The sequence below is a fragment of the Alexandromys fortis genome, unplaced genomic scaffold (assembly GCF_014885135.2).
Source record: "Alexandromys fortis isolate MF-2015 unplaced genomic scaffold, M_Fortis_MF-2015_v1.1 scaffold_22, whole genome shotgun sequence".
NCBI lineage: Eukaryota > Metazoa > Chordata > Mammalia > Rodentia > Cricetidae > Alexandromys > Alexandromys fortis.
Window position 1 is genome coordinate 1,924,223 of NW_026067900.1, and position 18,551 is coordinate 1,942,773.

At 41.0% G+C, this 18,551-nt stretch overlaps 1 protein-coding gene across 1 annotated transcript in view; it reads left to right on the forward strand.

Moving 5' to 3' along the window:
• The window catches only part of Vps13c (vacuolar protein sorting 13 homolog C), a 153,478-nt gene that overhangs the window by 97,814 nt on the left and 37,113 nt on the right, over positions 1-18,551 (forward strand). The window contains exons 48-63 of the mRNA XM_050125415.1: positions 238-407; positions 1,719-1,966; positions 2,930-3,159; positions 4,290-4,382; positions 6,855-7,220; positions 7,548-7,634; positions 9,369-9,518; positions 9,671-9,935; positions 10,698-10,858; positions 11,902-12,023; positions 12,617-12,911; positions 14,204-14,593; positions 15,893-15,997; positions 16,882-17,046; positions 18,018-18,146; positions 18,415-18,548. Of these exons, the coding sequence (XP_049981372.1) occupies positions 238-407; positions 1,719-1,966; positions 2,930-3,159; positions 4,290-4,382; positions 6,855-7,220; positions 7,548-7,634; positions 9,369-9,518; positions 9,671-9,935; positions 10,698-10,858; positions 11,902-12,023; positions 12,617-12,911; positions 14,204-14,593; positions 15,893-15,997; positions 16,882-17,046; positions 18,018-18,146; positions 18,415-18,548 (3,110 nt within the window). The remainder of the gene's footprint in view (positions 1-237; positions 408-1,718; positions 1,967-2,929; positions 3,160-4,289; positions 4,383-6,854; positions 7,221-7,547; positions 7,635-9,368; positions 9,519-9,670; positions 9,936-10,697; positions 10,859-11,901; positions 12,024-12,616; positions 12,912-14,203; positions 14,594-15,892; positions 15,998-16,881; positions 17,047-18,017; positions 18,147-18,414; positions 18,549-18,551) is intronic.

Genomic DNA, 18,551 nt, shown 5'->3' on the forward strand with positions numbered 1-18,551 from the left:
TACTCTTTAGACACTGCGTCCTGTCACCTTTCTTTGGGTGCATATCTTCATTTCCCTTAAACTTTCCCCCTGTAATTTCTCATTGTTTTATATGAGGTCAGTTCCACATCTGTGATTCAGCCCTTGGAACTGTTGTGAGTTGGTTTGCATTTAAGCTCTGAATTGAGGAATGTGCTTAAATATACTTGGGTAATATCTAAAGCCCATCTATTCCTTTGCTTGAAAAATGTGCTACAGGAGTCCAGACTCTCATTTCATAATGACAGTTTCCGTCTTGGTGAGCTCAGACTACACCTGATGGCTTCCGCAGGGAAGATGTTCAAGGATGGGTCTATGGATGTCAGCCTTAAACTGAAGACATGCACTCTTGATGATCTCCGAGAAGGAATTGAGAGAGCAACATCCAGGTTTGTGAAATCAGGGTTTGTGCGCAGGGTTTCAGGTGGATGTCAGCCTGCCATTGCGAGGTGTGGATCCTTAGCAGAGTCTATCCTTTGACCTTATTTTCAGAATTGAGCTGCGAGGAGACATAATGGTGCTCTCTGCTTCAAACTTTAAATGAGAGGGGGATTTATTAGTAAAGCCAAGTGCCATTTTAACAATGAGAGCTAGAAGATTAAAGAGTTTTAATGAGTTGGTAATGTATTTTTCCAGGTTATTGCCAGTAGGCAGAACTATTATTATTATTATTTAGAATCCTTAAATTTGAACATCGTTCTTTTTCCTTGTTTACTTTGTCTTTCAAACCAATTCTATAGAATTTCTTCCAGTTTCAGTAGGAATATACACTGTAGCATCATCATGTTATCAACCCATATTGAAAGATTAGCTTATGCCAGTCTGGTATGAAGTATGTAACCTAAATAGCTTAACTGTGTTTTTACTACTTTCTCATGGAATGAAATGTGTCATATTTTGTACTTCTTGTGCAAAGACTATGTTGCTATTTAAACTTGGACAAGATTGTCTATTTCCTGGATTCTGCTGAACTCCGCGACCTTCAGAAAAATGAACAAGCAAGGAAAGTTTGCTCTCATATAACCCGCTTTTCTAGTTACAAATTCCATGGCCAGGATAGCTGTCCACAGATCTTTGGGCACTAGTGTTGGGTTGATTGATGAAATCATCTTTAGTAGCCTTAATCTCTTCAGCATGAGGAACCATCATAGATACGGATAAACACTTGTTAATTTGGGTTGCACTGAGCACTATGGGAATAAATCTGATCTCTTTCACACACGTGAGGGTGTATGGGAATCATCATTTTAGATGTTGGTAAACACTTGTTTATTTGAGTTGCATTGAGCACTATGGTAATAAATTTCATATGGTAATCAAATTATATAGATAAATTATTTCAGGGAAATTTTATTTAGTAGAATAAAAAAGGTTGTGCTGTATTTTGAGGGGACTGCATTCAGATATTGCTGATTGCCCACGATCATTTCTGGCACTCATTGGTTTCTCTAGTATTGCATTATAATTACAGAATATCCCATAATTGTTTAATCACGTGCGTCTTTCTTTGGAGTTTAGGCAGCCATGTCTTGATTGCTAATTGGGTGATTATATTCCAATTAACATCGTTCTTTTTCTATTCAGATTAGAAACTGAAGGGTGAAGGAGAGATGATTAAAATGCAAGGGAACATTTTCATCCCTTTGTTATCTGAGCAGGAGAGAAGGAGTAAAATAATGAATGGCGTGTTTGTTTTTCAGGATGATTGACAAAAAGAACGACCAAGATAGCAATGGTTCTATGGTTGATGTAAGTTATAGACAAGATAAAAATGGAAGTCAGATCAATGCTGTTCTCGACAAGTTGTACGTGTGTGCCAGCGTGGAGTTCCTGATGACCGTGGCAGATTTCTTCATCAAAGCTATGCCTCAGAGTCCAGAAGACATAGCAAAAGAAATACAGATTCCATCAAGACAGACAGCCGTGGGGAGAGTCAAGACAGAGAAAGGTTAGGAGAAATTACCTATCTGTCTTGCATGAAGATGTCTGTATTCTAACAAAAATTAGAAACAGAACCCAGAGGTGGAGAATTTGAGAAAGTAAAATTAGGCTTGTAGATTTAAGCACATTCTTTGTAACACCCCAGTAAGTAAATGTTTTTAAATGACGTAAAGTGGGGAGTTAACCAGTTAGTGGCTGCCTGTTTTATAAAAGGGAGTCATTTATTCAAACATCCTAGTGCATTGGAGGGCAACAGAAAAGCTAGAAGGAGGAGGTGGGAACAGGAGAGGACTCCGTGACTGACCCAGAACCCCCTTTAGTCCCGTAAACTTGGAGGACGACTGCAAATGCCTGATGTAGAATGGTGGAAACCATTTTCCACTTGGTAGTTTTTATATTCCGGCTTTATTAAGTATATTGTTGATTTCCTGTGTTGAATTTGAGGTTGTTTTAAGGTTAAATGGGTTTGATTTCTTTTCTTTAATGTAAAACCTGGGAAAGTCTCAAAGAGAGCTTGTATTGGCAAGATTAGAACACTGCTTTTCCATTTGCTGTGACATTTTTAATAGTGGTCACGCCTGATAATGCCATGTTTATTTCTGTAAGTTTGTACTGTGGGTCACATGGCATGGAGAGTGGTGTTTTTGATGAAACTGAAGTGAACTAGTGACAGTGGTTCATCTGAGAGGTGAAGCTCTGTTTTCTGCTCCTTGCCCCTGAAGCTGTACTTAATAATTTTGTTTGTTTATATGTGCATACACCTACATTCCATCACTAGGAACTTCCTAAATCATGCCATTTATAAATGCTCCAGTAGCAATGACCATCTTTGGCTAGACTTCTAATTGCACTTATATATATATAAAATTTAATATATATAACATAATATATATATTCATATTCAGCAATGGATAGATGGTCTGTTGTGAAGGTTTACATTAAAATTTTTCTGTCCTTGATGTTTCTTCAGATGATTCTGTAAGACCAAATATGACCTTGAAGGCCATGATCACAGACCCAGAAGTGGTGTTTGTTGCCAACCTGACAAGGGCGGACGCTCCTGCTCTGACAGCCTCATTCCAGTGTAACCTCTCCCTGTCAACGTCCAAACTCGAGCAGATGATGGAAGCTTCTGTGAGAGACCTGAAAGTGCTGGCCTGCCCCTTCCTGAGAGAAAGGAGAGGGAAGAACATCACTACGGTGAGGAAGACTGTAGACAGCTGTGGTGAAGCTAGTGACAGAGTGTAATTCTAGACTCTGCTAGGGAGTGCTTGGCTGAACATCACAGACTTGGGCTTTATGGATCTGGCCTTGCCGTGGAAAATGTTGGGAGGCTCAGTGATTGCCACAGTGACAGAAGTAGGGGTACCTCCAGGTGAACTCTTTTTATCGTTGCATTTCTCTCGGATAGGTTTTGAATTTTATGAGGACCCAGTGTTTTTTTCTTCACCTTTCTATTTGTTCTCTGTAGTACAACCAATGAGTGAATGAGAAAATAAATGTGGTATGAAAAAAAATTGTAATTGGAGTCCATGTGACTAAAAGAGAGGGTTGTATTCTGTTGTTAAAAGTTAATTTAAATTCTGATTTATGTTTTTTTTTTGAAATTTGTCATCTTAGCTTAATTAGCTTACTTATACCAATTATTTTTAGTGCCATATCTGTAACTTTATGGTAAGAGAATCTTACATTGCTTGGCTCACTTGCAGTATTGTTTTCGATTTGGGGCTTTTGGAGGTTATGTTATAAGCACAGAGAAGTGAAGCCTAAGCTTCCACGCTTGATCATGAATTATTCTTTTACATGTCACAGAGAACTAATAGTAGTCCCTTCACTGAAGACAGGTTCTAATTAAAAACCACCACAAATATGCCATTGCCATGGCCTCATTTATCAAGAGACAAAGTTACTTTGTATCTTTAATGATATATGTAGGATTCTAGTTTTCATAGTTCAGTCTTCAAGTTTGAAGACTTGAGGTCTGTCCTCAGAAGGACCATCTGTGGTATTCACAACCCGTTAGTCTTCATGAAACATCATGTACTCAGTGCACCCTAGGTGTTAGCTCGTGTTTATAGTTACCTCAAAGGTGCATTTTATGTAGGGCATCATAAATGATAAAGAAGGTGTTTTACGGAGAAGGGAATACTTTGGAATAGAGTCCTTGAATTGTGCCAGCTTTGATTTGGTATAGAAGAGCGTCTCTAAGAGGGGCAGCTAATGTGCCTTTGCTTGCTGTAGAGCTGGGCTTGTACTAAAGTTCTTATAACTGTATGGTACATAATGAATGCATCACTAGAGGAATGTGACTTTCCTTTTTTTGTTTCTAGGTGTTACAGCCCTGCTCTTTATTTATGGAAAAGTGTACATGGGCTTCAGGGAAACAGAACATAAATGTCATGGTTAAAGAGTTTGTAGTTAAGGTTGGTGCCTCTCATACATATTCTTTCACTGGAGGTTCATTTTTACTTTTACACGGTATTGTATATTTTTAGTGCTTTGCAACCATATCTTTTGGTGTCTCACAACCCTGGCATTATTGATAGGCACTTAGTTGGTAATCAGGATAACTCTGTAATTCAAACATCTTTTCTTTAATATGCATGCTTATTTGTGCTGTTTTGGAAAGAATATTTTCTCAAATAACTTTATAAACATTTTTGTTTTATTTACTACTGTGCCTGTGTGCCTGTGTGCATGTGTGTATATACACATATACATGCATTCTATGGTACCATGTAGAGGTCATTGGACAAATTTCTGGAGTCAGTTCTTTCCTTCTGTGTCTCCTAGGAATTGAACTTGGGTCGATAGGCTTGATGGCTAGACTTAACCCATTGAGCTATATTATCTGCCCATAGTAATGCCTTTTATCTGTAAATGATGAGAGTCTCTCTTTTTTTTTCTATTTATTGCATGTGTTTATTGGGCAGGTTAAGTAGGTGTGGAGAACAGAGATGGATGAGAAAAGAAGGGAAGAAAGGTCGGTGAGGTGAAGTTGAGATTACTTTATTTGTACTTACTTGTTTGGTTTTTATTTGCTATTTATTTTGATTCAGCTTAATAATCTATGTGGTTAAATATTCTGTGTGTCTTTACAAATATGTACAGTGGCAGGTATATACCTGAGATGAATTATTAAGATTTATTGTGTTTTAAACCCTTATGTAATGTATTGCAAAGGAAAAATAAGCCTCAATATTTTCTAATAGCATTCAGATTCTGTTTTCCTATCTTCTTATGTCTCCCTCGGTGTGGTGTGTGCATGGTGAGTCAGAGGTTGGCCTTTGGTGTCTACCTCTCTTTCTCTCCACCCTATTGTTTTGAGACAGGGTCTTTTATTTAATCTGGAGCCCAGTGGTTGGCTGCACTGGCCATTCAGCAAGCTCCCAGGTCCTGCCACAGTTGACTTTTTCTGCGACTGCTGGAGAGCGGAGTCAGGTCCTCATGCTTTAAAGGGGACACTTTACTCAGCAGGCATCTCCCAGCCTGGCCTTTAAGTTCTGAAGCTTGACTTTGTGTCCATTTACAAGTGGGAATAGAGAAGCATCCTGGGTTTTTTTCTTTCCAAAATATGAAAGAAAATGTTTTTTATTGTTGGGATAATATTTCATACCTCTACATATATTTATTCAACAAACTTTTTTTTTTAAATTTTTGAAGCAGGGTCTTACTTTGTAGCCCCCACTGGCTTTTAACTCACAGAGATCTCCTGACTCTGCCACCCAAGTGTTGGTTAGGTCAAACATTTTTTCTCTTACTGTGTGTAAAAATGTCCCGTGTAGGGCATTCATAGTTCATTCCTACAAGAGAGTTAATGACACTCTTAGGAGAAAGAAGGAAAACGGTGGTCATCGCCTTTTGTGCAGGCAGCACATGCATCCAGGCCAGCGCATACGAAAAGCTCTCTGAAAGCTGGCCTTCCTGAACTGAGTCTTCAGAGTCCTTAGAAAGAGATTGAGGAGGAGGAGGAAAAGGCCATCCCTATAGGACTGGCAGTGTGTGCAATGGGAAAGTGTGAAGAAGCTGAACACGGACAGGTGTGTGGTAGAGTGTGAGCCTAGGTAACGTTCATCAGGCCAGGGAAAACAGCGGTCTCAGCTGATAGGTAAGGAAGCAGTGTGTGCTGGAGTCTGCATGTCTGATCAGCCTGTTAGAGAAGTGGGGGTTAGAGAAATGACCCGTAAAGGACTCCTTCTAAGTTACTTACCCCAAGGTGTTTCAAACGCTGGAGAATCCTGGCTAGCCAGTCAAACAGGCACTGCCTCACAAGGAGCTTTTTGTACCCAGCCAAGGAGAGTTTGAATATATTCTGATAGTGCTGAAAGGTTTCCACGGATTTGAATACAACAATGCTTTGCCTACATTCGGTGTTAAAAACAGTTGTGGCTGGTGGCATTTTGGAGGGGGGCTGAGGGTGCCGGCTGGCTTACAGGTATTACGTGTGTAGCACTGAGGCAGAGATAGGAATGAGAGTGAGCCAGGGCATTCTCCAATGATGAGCAAGCATCATTAATCCGGGATGGAATGAGAAGGTCTTCAGTCTCAGCCCCCCCTGCTTCTGACCTTGATGAGTGAAGTTAGCTAGGAGCAGAGTGAAAAAGTTGGCTGCATGTGCACACTTTTGTTGTTGTTCATGTAACATTATCTGGTTCTGAATCAGTAGTTTCCACTTCGGGTTTGACTGTTGATATAACATGAACTATTGAATTCCCAACGACCTGAGCTGAGATTCTTATACAGTTAGTTGAATTCCCGTTTTCTTACTTTCCTTCGTTCAGAACTTAATACATTTAAATTTAAGTTACTTGCTTTTTGACTTTTGAAACCATGTATTTTAATTTTCATTTGGGAGGGGATCTATTCTGAATATATTTATGCTTTCCTCTTTAAAGATCTCGCCTATAATCCTGAATACTGTGATGACCATCCTGGCTGCCATGTCTCCAAAAGCCAAAGCAGACGACTCGAAAGACACCGCTCAGGAGATGGACAATCTCTGGGCCATCAAATCTGTTACTGATTACAACTCTTGGTTTCTGGGTGTTGACACGGCAACAGAAGTCACAGAAAATTTCGGAGACTTTGAACGTCCGCCGATAGAGGAGAACTGTGTGGTTGCTGTGGAGTCAGTTCAGGTCACCCTAGAATGTGGCCTTGGGCATCGCACCATGCCCCTGTTACTGGCAGAGTCTAAGTTTTCTGGAAATATTAAAAACTGGACTTCTCTAATGGCTGCTGCTGCTGACATGACACTAGAGGTACGGCCGCGTGGGCACCTCCAGAGCACAGCTGGAGAGCACCATTGCAGATGTCTCCATGCGAATAGCTAGCTTAGTCTAATGTTTGATGCCGTGGTGTAGTACTACATGTTATAATTATTCTTAGAGAATATCTTGCTAAGTAGTTTATTGACAGTAGAGCAACAGAAAGGGGGGACTACATTGTGTTTTGTGTGTGTTTCTTTAGGTGGGATTTTAAAATGGCTTTTGGTATAAAACAGTAGCTTAGTATGCTTTTTCTACTGATTACATGATTATATGATTAATGCTGAACAACCAAGTAATTGAAATTCTGCACCTTTCCAGGTTCACTATTATAACGAAATCCATGCTGTCTGGGAGCCACTGATTGAAAGAGTGGAGGGGAAAACACCATGGAGCTTAAAGCTTAATGTAAGGAAAGCCAGTGCTTTGCTCAGCGTGATGCCAAGCGTCGTCCTTAGGTGTTAGTTCAGGATTTCCAAGATTTGGTCCAGGGTCTGTGAAACCCCTTAAAACGTTCATGAGGCAATAACTCCTTTCACAGCAATAATGAAGCATCATATATAATTCTTACTCCTATTTTCTCATGGAATACAGTACAGTTTTTCAGAGACTGATTACGGAAGTTCATCTGACTGTGTAGCAGAACTGAGAATTCGTGTCTTACTGCAGGCATTCAAGACACTTGTCAAAGTCTCTCTTCATGTTTACATTTCTAAGAGCTACAAGGGATAGCTCTCCCACTCTTAGGACCACAGGACCAGCTCTCCCACCTGTCATAGGCCATGTTGCCACAAGACAGATGAGAAATGGGGAGAGCTCTCCCATGTTCACAACTTCAAGACTGGCTCACCAACACCTGAGCTAACAGAGAGGACTCAGTTGTGCTGCCCTGGCAAGGTGCAGGGCCTGCTCTCCCGAATGTTGCGGCTGGTAAGGGTCCAGGACAGTTCCCTTATGACCACAGGGCCCAGCCTCGAACCAGACCAATGGCCTCTTGCAAGGAAAGATAAAGGGACAAAGGGGTTTCATGGCATGACTCACTGTATCCAGTTTCCATGATGAGATTTTTAAGTTTTCTCCTTGTTTTCTTTTCTTTTATTATTTTTTCTTTTTAATTTTATTTGAGGGATGTGCAGGGGCAGAGAGTGGATGTGAAGGGACAGGGAAGTGAATGGGATCAAGATACAGAATATGAAAGACAGAATAAGAATAGTTAAAACATACTTTTTATTTTTATATATTAAAAGTGTTCTCAGTTTTAATTTCTAATATAGCACATATTGGTAGATAAAACTCACAAATGGAACTGTTTAAATTTCTAGTGATTTTTAGGAATGAGCCTTCCAAATTGAGAATTAATATTATTATAAACTCTGTTTTTGACATTTATTATTTAACATTTATCATTTCAGAATCCTTGATCTCAAAGTCTGTTTTTCTATGTGTGCAGGAATGTGAGGAGAAGTGTGCTATTAACAGACTGTAGCCACTCCCTCGCTGAGGTCACTGATGAAGGAGTCTCACTTCCAGAAACAGTTATAGCAAATTCTTCTTTAGAGATGACCACTCAGTTACCTTGTATTCCTACTCTCTCTGACTAAAGCAGAGGCAGTATCTGGTCTACCTCTCTCTGGCACAATGAGACTGAAAGAATATTAACACAGGGTTTGAACTACTATTGGAAGGAAAATGTGAATGTTATCTGCAATCAATTTAATCCAAAAGCTTACCATGTTACTTACCAAAAAAGGTAGTAGGGAAAATCATCCTATTTCCAGATGACACCACTAACCAGAACCAGTTAGACTTTGGAGTCACCTTCAGTTGCTAAGGAACTCAGAACCCAGTCATGCATGCTCAGGAGCTAGCTTACCCTGGCAGTGCAAGGAGTCGGAAGGTGTGGCTGAGTCCTCAGACTTTGTCCTTAGCATCGTACTGAGTGTTTCCTTTCCATGGCCTAAGTGCAGAGAGAAGGCTGCTGATCTTTGCTGAATCACAGGGTTGCTCTTTATGGTTGAAAATGAGATTTTGAGGAGACATATTGTAAACTAACTAGTTCAGTTGAATCCCTCAATGTTGAGCTTTTAAAAGCTACCATTGGCTATTTGACTGATAAATTCTACATGGTGTTTATCTTCCTAGGTGAAGAAGAACCCGATCCAGGATAAAAGTTTGATGCCGGGAGATGATTTTATTCCCGAGTCACAAATGGCAGTTCATATTTCTTCAGGAGCTACGATGAATATCACAATATCCAAAAGCTGTCTTAATGTTTTCAGCAATTTAGCAAAAGTATGTATGATTCTGATTTGGGACATTTCATATAGGATTTATGAATGAAACACGTATGGAATTTTTTGTCATCTAAATAAGTTTTAAGAAGACATGTAGCCATGGTAAAACGAGTACACTGCTGGGTCTCACTGTGCTCTGTTCCTTTGCAGGGCTTCTCGGAGGGGGCTGCTTCTACTTTTGACTACTCTCTAAAAGACAGGGCTCCTTTTACAGTCAGGAATGCCCTAGGTGTTCCCATTAAGGTGCAGCCCAATCGTAACCTCAAGGTGATGGGTTCCCCTGATAAGAGTGACATTTATGATGTGGACACTGGTCAGCATTTGGAGCTGGAATATGACAGCCTGGAACCTTCGCGTCAAGGAAAGCTGTCGATTCTGAGCCGGCAGGAGAGTTCCTTCTTCACGCTGACCTTTGGTATGCCGCTCTTCGGTGTCTTCAGAACATCGCAGGAATTGTGGCTGCTTATTTTTGATAAATCATCCGATACTATTTTGCTGAAGAGATCCTGTGAAACATTTGTCAGACGTTGCAATAAATAGTGGATAATTCATCTCTGGGTTTCTTCTAAACATAAACTTGACCTTAATTAATAAATACCCGTAAACCTTGATTATTACTATGCCCTAAATAATAAGTATTATGTTTCTAAAAGGGCGAGCATTCAGTTCAGGGAGAAAAGTGGTTCTAGTCAGAAGTCTAAAGCCTTGATGGTAACGATACCATTATAAAGACAAGGGGATTGTTGTTATCTAGTTGAGAGATTTTATTTGTTTTAGTATATTTAATCCCTCACTGTAGCAAAAGTTTTATATTGTTTTTTTTTAAATCTCAGAGTCTTAGAAAAACATGTTTTCTAACGATAAACAAGCATACCCTTGTCATTATTGTGGCGTGTTATTATTTTGCTTGAGTTATTTACTTATTTTTTGGGGGGGGTGTTTTGCTTTCATGTATGTCTGTGTACCACGTGTGTGCCTAGTGCCCTTGGAGGCTGCAATAGGGCCTCAGATCCCTTAGAACTGATTTTGTAGGTGATTACGAGGCACCATATGGGTGCTGGGAATTGAACCCAGATCCTCTGCAAGAGTAACATGTGCTCTTAACTCTGTAGGTCCAGAGTATGCTATTATTAAAAAAGTGATTATTATAATTCTCTTCTCCTGTATTCTCCTTTAGTGCCACATGGCTACACGGAAGTGGGCGGTGTCCCTGTGGCCAGGCCTGGCCGGCGATTGTATAATGTACGGAATCCCAGTGCCAGCCGTTCTGACTCTGTGTTGGTGCAGATTGATGCGACAGAAGGTAATAAGGTCATCACTCTCCGCTCGCCTCTGCAGGTAATGCTGTGGCAATGTGTGTCCCTTTGGGCGTGCTGGGCATTCCGTCATCTAGCTGGGTGTGAGAGGTGCAGTGGAACTCCCCGAGCGCCTCTGACGGTTTAGAAATAAACGACTAAGCGAAACAGCTTCTGCTCCTACCTGGTTCTCTGGTACTATGATTTATTTTAAATGGCTTGAAAAACAGTTTCGTGCATGTATTTATTTACTTACCTACTTATTAAATAAAGTCCAGTTTTACTGCCCACAAACCCATAAGCCCTTATGTTCCTTTAGAGATTTGGAACACTTAAATATCTAAACATTATTATGTTCTTATAGGAATTTAGAGGTGAGATACTATAATTATGGTTGCTTGTCAAGTAGGATAGCCTTCTTTTTCTGTTCTCTTAGTAGATCATCACTTGAGGATGGATTTTTCAGATGTGTGTTAGGTGTTCGAAATGACCTACTCTCATGTAAAAAAAAGAAAGGCATTTTAATCTGTATAAATATTTTCCTTCCTATTTTTAGGGTTGTACGAAACCTTTTAGTCTTTCCAGCGTTACTACAGGCTTAATGTATGTGTCAGTGTAAAGAACCCTTTCTCCCTGCCTAATGCGTGTGTACAGACTGGAGCTATTTCACAGTCTGGACCGCTACCTCTTAGGCCATTGTTAGCTGCGGCACCTTCTGCAGTGCAGTCAGGAAAAGAGCTCCGTGGCTTTGCTGTTTCTTTGTCACGTGGTGTGGTAATGGGAGGTTGTAATGGAGGAAGCCTGGCTGCAGTCTTCAAGAGTGCTGCATCCTTAATAGTGGCATAGACTAGCAATATAGTGATATGTAGGGGATGTGGTGATGTCAGCTTGCAACTGTCACCTAAACATTAAGTTCAGTGTTCACATGTAACATGTAAATACCTAAATATCTTGTTAGCCCATGGAAATAGCTTCCAAAATTAAGTCAAAGCTTTCTAGATCTATGGAAAATCTTCGTGCTACTAGTGCTTTCTTTTTAACTTATATATCACTTTAAATGAAACATTTATATATCCATCCCAACAGATTAAAAACCACTTCTCGATAGCATTTATCATCTACAAATTTGTCAAGAACGTTAAGCTGCTGGAGCGCATTGGAATAGCCAGACCTGAGGAGGAGTTCCACGTCCCTCTGGATTCCTATCGGTACGCACCGCTGTGGATGTAGTAAGCTTCCAGATGGGATGGTGCTCACCAGAGCTGGGGATGGATGGGTGGCTCTGCCAAGGAAATTCTGAGTCTTGGGGGCATTGGGGATGGAGTAAAGAACAGTAAGTGTGCACAGTTAGCTAGGGTGTGTGGAAGTACTATAGTGAAGCCTGCTAATGTGTACAATTAATGTGGGTTGTTAATTATATACATAAATAAATGTTATAAAGGAAAATGAACTGTGTATTCTAGTTGTATGAACTGGATCTCTATGTTAGGGAGAGCAGCCTCACAACTAGCCATACAGCAGAAATACATACGTTATCATTGAATTTGCAATATAATCTCTTCATCAGATATTTGATGCTTTACAATTTTCTAAGATTACATATATTATTAGCTTGCCTTTATAATCAGAATGAAAATATTTTAAGTTGTCCTTCCTCTATGGGACCACTCTGTCACTTCAGGCATGCTCTTAACTTTCTTAACAGTGGTTCTGCATTTGTAACAATACCAGTGCCCACCTTATCGAGTCATTGCGAAGACCCTGACGTTCTTTTCCTTACCTTCTCTCGAACCCTCTGTAGATGTCAGCTGTACGTCCAGCCGGCTGGCAGGCTCGAGCAGCAGTACACACAGTCCACCACGTACATTTCCTGGAAGGAAGAGCTTCATCGTAGCAGCGAGGTGAGGTGCATGCTGCAGTGCCCTGCAGTGGAAGTCAACTTCTTACCACTCATCGTGAACACGGTTGCTCTGCCTGATGAGCTGAGCTACATCGGTGCCCACGGGGAAGACTGGGACCCAGCCTACGTTATCCACCTTTACCCTCCTCTCACCTTGCGGAACCTTCTTCCGTATTCGCTAAGATACTTGCTTGAGGTGTGTGTCTTGTATTTTTATTATTATTGCTATTATTGTAGAAAGTGAATTCTCTTTCTGTTTTATGATGTCAGTTTAAGTAGATGTTTCGTGTTTTTAAGATGCGTTTATTATCGCTAACCTGGCACAACTTTGCCGTTTCGGCTTCCTACTGTATGCTTTCTGTGTGTTCCCATGCTTCAGTCCTCACAGTGGTCTCCGCAGTGAGTACAGATCCACTGCTGCTCGACAGTGGTGAGGCTGGGATGTAAACCTAGGTCATTTAGCTTCCCAATCCCTGCTTCTTTTCTCTGCTGTGTCTGTCATAAATTAAAAGTCTCTTCATTATTTTAAGTCTCATTACCTAAAGGAGAGAAAGATGCAAATGGAAATAATTCATCTGGATTTTTGCCTTAAAGTTCATGCTGAGAGTAAAACTCACTATCTGCCGTGGACACAGGGGTGTTATCAATATGACTAAATATGCACATTCTGTGATGTTTTAAAATGCAACGGCTTAAGGAAGTGTCTGGAACCCAAAAGATTCCTTTCCTTTGTTAAACAATGGTCCCTTCCTGAGTTACGGAGACAAAAGTTAATGAAACAAACCAAATAGCATCTACACAAAAGAAGGCCGCAGTAAGGAAGCCTGGTTTCTATTGCTAGCTTTTATATTTTTGAAAGATTTATTTTTTGTTTTTAAGTGTTGGTGTGAGTGCAGCATCTAAGGAGTTTAGAAGGCCTGATTTCCTGGAGTTGGGAGGTGCAGGTGGTTGTGAGCCACTGGATGTGAGTGCTGGGAGTTGAACGCAGGTCCACTGCAAGAGCAGTACGTTTCTTAATTGCTGAGCCATCTATCTCTCCAGCCCTAGCATTAATTTTTAAAGTGGTTCTCCCTTGTTTAGCCCGACTTTCCTGGTTCTGTATATACCAGGTGTACACACAGCGGTGAGCTGTGGTATGGGAATAGAGAGGATGAGACTGATGCACAGTGAACTGGCTCATTTCATGATCCAGCGCCAATGGGAACAGCCGAGGTCCAGATCCAGTCCTTGATTCTTGGCATAGGTACAGGTTTTTCTCAAAAAAAAAAAGGGGGGGGGTGATTTCGCTACAGATAGCCCTAAGACACTGACTGTGGCTATGATACAGTGTTTCCTTTGGAGTTTTTCGTAATTGCTGGGCATTTCTAATACATGAGTATGGTTAGACTTGGTGGTCAGCCTTCCTTGGTGGAATGTTTAGCACTCTGTAAAATACAGATTGTGTTATTAAGGAAGCTGGGTAACCACGGTTTTATGTGATTTTTTTAGGGGACTGCAGAAGCCCAGGAGCTTGCAGAAGGCAGTGCCTCCGATGTGCTCCACTCCCGAATCAGCGGCGAGATCATGGAGCTGGTTCTGGTGAAATACTTGGGCAAGAACTGGAGTGGACACTTCCGCATCTGCGACACACTTCCCGAGTTCTTCCTCGTGTGCTTTTCCTCAGACACGGGGGAAGCGATGACAGTCGACTTGTCAGTACACGTCAGGCGACTTGGCTGCCGGGTGGAGCTGTCTGTCTTCAGTCCCTACTGGCTAATCAACAAAACGTCTCGGGTTCTCCAGTATTGCTCTGAGGACATACATGTTAAACACCCGGCTGATTTCAGGGATATTGTTTTATTCTCTTTCAAGAAGAAGAACATCTTTAGTAAAAATAAGGTATGCTCTAGCAAGTTAAAATAGGAAAGCTACTAAACCTTGGGAATCTAAAAGCATGTTTGGCTATGTGTGCAGCGCCCTTGATATAAATTAAGTCCAAGGAGACCTTGAAGCCTGCAGAGTCCAGCCGGACGTTAGGAACTTGCAGCAGAAATCAGCTGAAGCAGGGCTGGCTCCCCATTCTTCAGGAGCTGTGGGATCACTGCTGTTGCTCAAGTCCTGGCAGGTGGAATGGCTCTGTTTTATTCTCTGTCACGGTACTGGTGTACATGCGAAACATGCAGTGGTTGGACTGGCCTGTATCACTTGGGCTTCTCAGTGCTTCCTAAGTGTCCAGCCGTGGTCAGCGTTCACCCCTAGACTTTCATCTATGCTGCACCCGCTGCACACAGTGCTCGACTCTCTAACGCGACCAGTTTCCCCCATCCTGTCTTACCTGCTGCTCGTCCTTAGATTTTCTGTTTGCAGTGACTCTCCATATCCCAGTCATGTTGCTTGCAGTCCTGGGTCTCAGATCTCAGTGTACATTATTGTCACCCAAGTGGCTTTAGAATTGTTTGCTAAGTCCTGTCCCTGGGTTTACTTTAGTAAAAGGTCTTGGCAGAACCAGAGAATCTGTATCTAACAGAATCCCAGGTGATGCTGCTGTCTGGGGATGACTGTTGAGAGTTTGGATCAACACGTGACGTTGGAATTGCCTCTGTTTGTGACTTTGGGGTGTCCTCATGTTTTTTTTATGGTCTTGGTGGGTGGGGAGGGGTGAGCTTAACTGCAGGGGTGCAGTTATGTCTCTTCTGTAGGACTTCCCTCTAAATCCCAAAGACACTCACTGTCCCCTCACCCACTGCATTTTATGTGTGGTGTCGTAATGATTAAAATGGGCTATTTTTATCTGCGTTGAGTTGATGCTCACTGAGGATGACGGCCGTGTCCTGCGTTCGAGTCTTTCACAGTGCCTGTCTTTTATTACCTGGTGAATGATGTCTTTATTTGCTAACACTTTTGAGAATTTTTATCTCTGTCATAAATCTAGCATTGGGATATTTAGCATTGTGAGCCTTTAAAAAAGCAACATAATGCATGTTTAAATTCCTTACTTTCTTTGCTGAGGTGAATGGGAAAGTCAGAGCTATCCTCCTGGTCTTTGTTTCCTTGGAATCATTCCGTATGGTTGTGGTTATATTTTTCTATGTCTCAAGATAGTGGGGAAATTGCCAGAAGTCTGGGATTTTTTGCTATGAAGTAAAGTTAATATCATCTTTTAGGTTTCTTATATGTGTTATGTGCTCTCTGGTGTAGGTACAGTTAAAGATTTCAACTAGTGACTGGTCCAGCGGTTTCTCACTGGACACCGTGGGAAGTTACGGGTGTGTGAAGTGCCCTGCCACCAATATGGACTACCTGGTAAGAATGTCTGCTTTATTACCTTGACTTCACGTACTTTTCCATGCTTTAGTAGACAAACTGGTACCCATAGTGTACAGAAGTCTGTACACTATGATATACTCTGTGATTACTCTATCAGAGCAGAACTTGAATTTGTCAAAATTTATGAACAGAGTTGAATCCATTGGAGATGGCAAATTGGTTAATATTCAAGATATACTAAAATTTTTATTCCAAATACCCTGTCAATTATTTCTTAAATCTTAGGTGTGACTCCTTTGAAAATCTGAGTAATCTGGTGCCACATAACCTGATCACTACTGCTTCAGAATTCTAAGTTTTTTTTAATTTTAAAGTATTTATTTATTTATTATGTATACAATATTGTGTGTGTGTGTGTGTGTGTGTGTGTGTCTGCAGGCCAGAAGAGGACATCAAACCTCATTACAGATGGTTGTGAGCCACCATGTGGTTGCTGGGAATTGAACTCAGGACCTTTGGAAGAGCAGTCAGTGCTCTTAACCACTGAGCCATCTCTCCAGCCCTCTAAATTTATCGGTAACAGACAAAGCAATAAAATTTGAGCCTACTAATTATAAAAAAATTAACATTTGGATTATTTTTAATAAGTAAAAAAGACTGGACAGTAAATCTGTCGTTGAAAGTTGTCATGAAGTTAGTGACCTGTGTTTTTTTTTTTTTTTTGCAGTTGATTTCTGATAAAGCTGATGTAAGATACCGGGCCTTTTCTGTGAGAGGCAGTGATAGATACAGCTTTTATTCGTTATGTTGTTTAAGAATTCTTACTTTAGGTATTTCAAGTTATGTGTGTATGGTGTGTCTCCACTTCTGACACTGAACAAAGAGCATGAAAATGAGCTTGCTTGTTTCCTTCCCCTCAGGTCGGGGTCAGCATCAAAATGAGCAGTTTCAACCTCTCAAGAATAGTCACTCTGACTCCCTTCTGCACTATTGCCAACAAGTCCTCCTTAGAGCTGGAAGTCGGAGAGATTGCCTCCGATGGCTCCATACCCACCAACAAATGGCACTATGTCGCTTCTTCAGAGGTAAGGTTCCCTAGAATATGACTGATAAACAGGGACATAGAAATGAAAATCGCATGGATATTTTATTACACACTCTCATGTACATGCGTGTTAAGTATGACAGAAACTTCAAAAGGTCTTTACTTCATCCCGTTTGAAAGTAGGAAGTTTTTGGTAATTTTTTGCCAGTAGCCTTGTCTCGATGGCTAGCAGCCACTCTCTAGTTCTTCCCACACGACTAAAATTGAAACGTGTTATGGAAAGCACATAGAACCAATGTGCTGTGTAAAAACGCTTGTCTTTGATGTGAGTTTGCCATAGTAGTGTATTGATTCAGAAATAGAGTTTACCGAGCGTTCTATAATAGAACCACATTTTCTATTAAGTTCTATTAAGAACTAACAGTCCCTGTTGATAGATGGAGAAACAGAAGCTAAAATTGACAGCTGCTCATGGGGTCTGGACTTGCAGCCTGCCATGTGGTAGCCTCTTCCATGTCTGCATTTGGCTTTCTGCTTTGTGAGAAGAAGGTAGTCTGCGAAAAAATCCTTTGTGTATAAGTGATATGAATTTGACAAGACACAAGAGCAAATGCAATGAGTGAAGGATATAGATTTTAAGTGTATGGAGGAATTCTTCATCAATAAGCCCTTGGGCTTCTTATCATGTAGTTGCTACAACTACATTTAGAATAATAGATTTTTATTCTGATGAATGCCTTTTGGTTGCATAATTATATCAATAGAGTTTTGTTATTAATAGGTTCTTGCTGTATAACCAAGGCTGGCCTTAAACTTGGGATCTTCCTTTTTCAGCTTCTGAGTGTACCACCACCCCCAGCTTATCAGTGTTTTCATAAGAGGATTTTAAACAATTGTGATGGTATTTTACTCCAATTTAGACCTGAAAACTTGGTTACCCAGTGTGCTTAGCAAGGCAGCATCCTGTGTCACCGCACAGTGTCAAAACTGGCTTTGTACTTGTGTTTTCAGTGCATTCCATTTTGGCCTGAAAATTTGTCCGGCAAGCTTTGTGTGAGAGTGGTGGGCTATGAGGGATCCTCTAAGCCGTTCTTCTACAACCGACAAGACAATGGCACTTTATTGAGCTTGGAAGAGTTGGTAAGTCTTCATTCATATTGTAAGACACTGTGCCTTTGACTTTTAAAACTTGCTTGGACATGTTTCTGTAAGCTGTGCTGTAGAGATCAGTAATGATTTGTAGGCCTACTGTGTGCATGTTTAATGCCAACATATGCTGGTAAGAATCAGAACCAGTAAGAACTGCAGAAAGGAAGCGGTGTGTTTGTACAGCTGATTGAACTGTGTAGTGCTTCGTGTGTAACTGAGATTCAACTGGTCCATTGAATGTGCTGTTTTCCCGGGACAGAATGGAGGTATCTTGGTGGATATAAACACTGCTCAACACTCTACTGTTATAACCTTCTCTAATTACCACGAGGGATCCGCACCTGCCCTGATAATGAACCACACACAGTGGGATGTCCTCACATATAAACAGAGGTA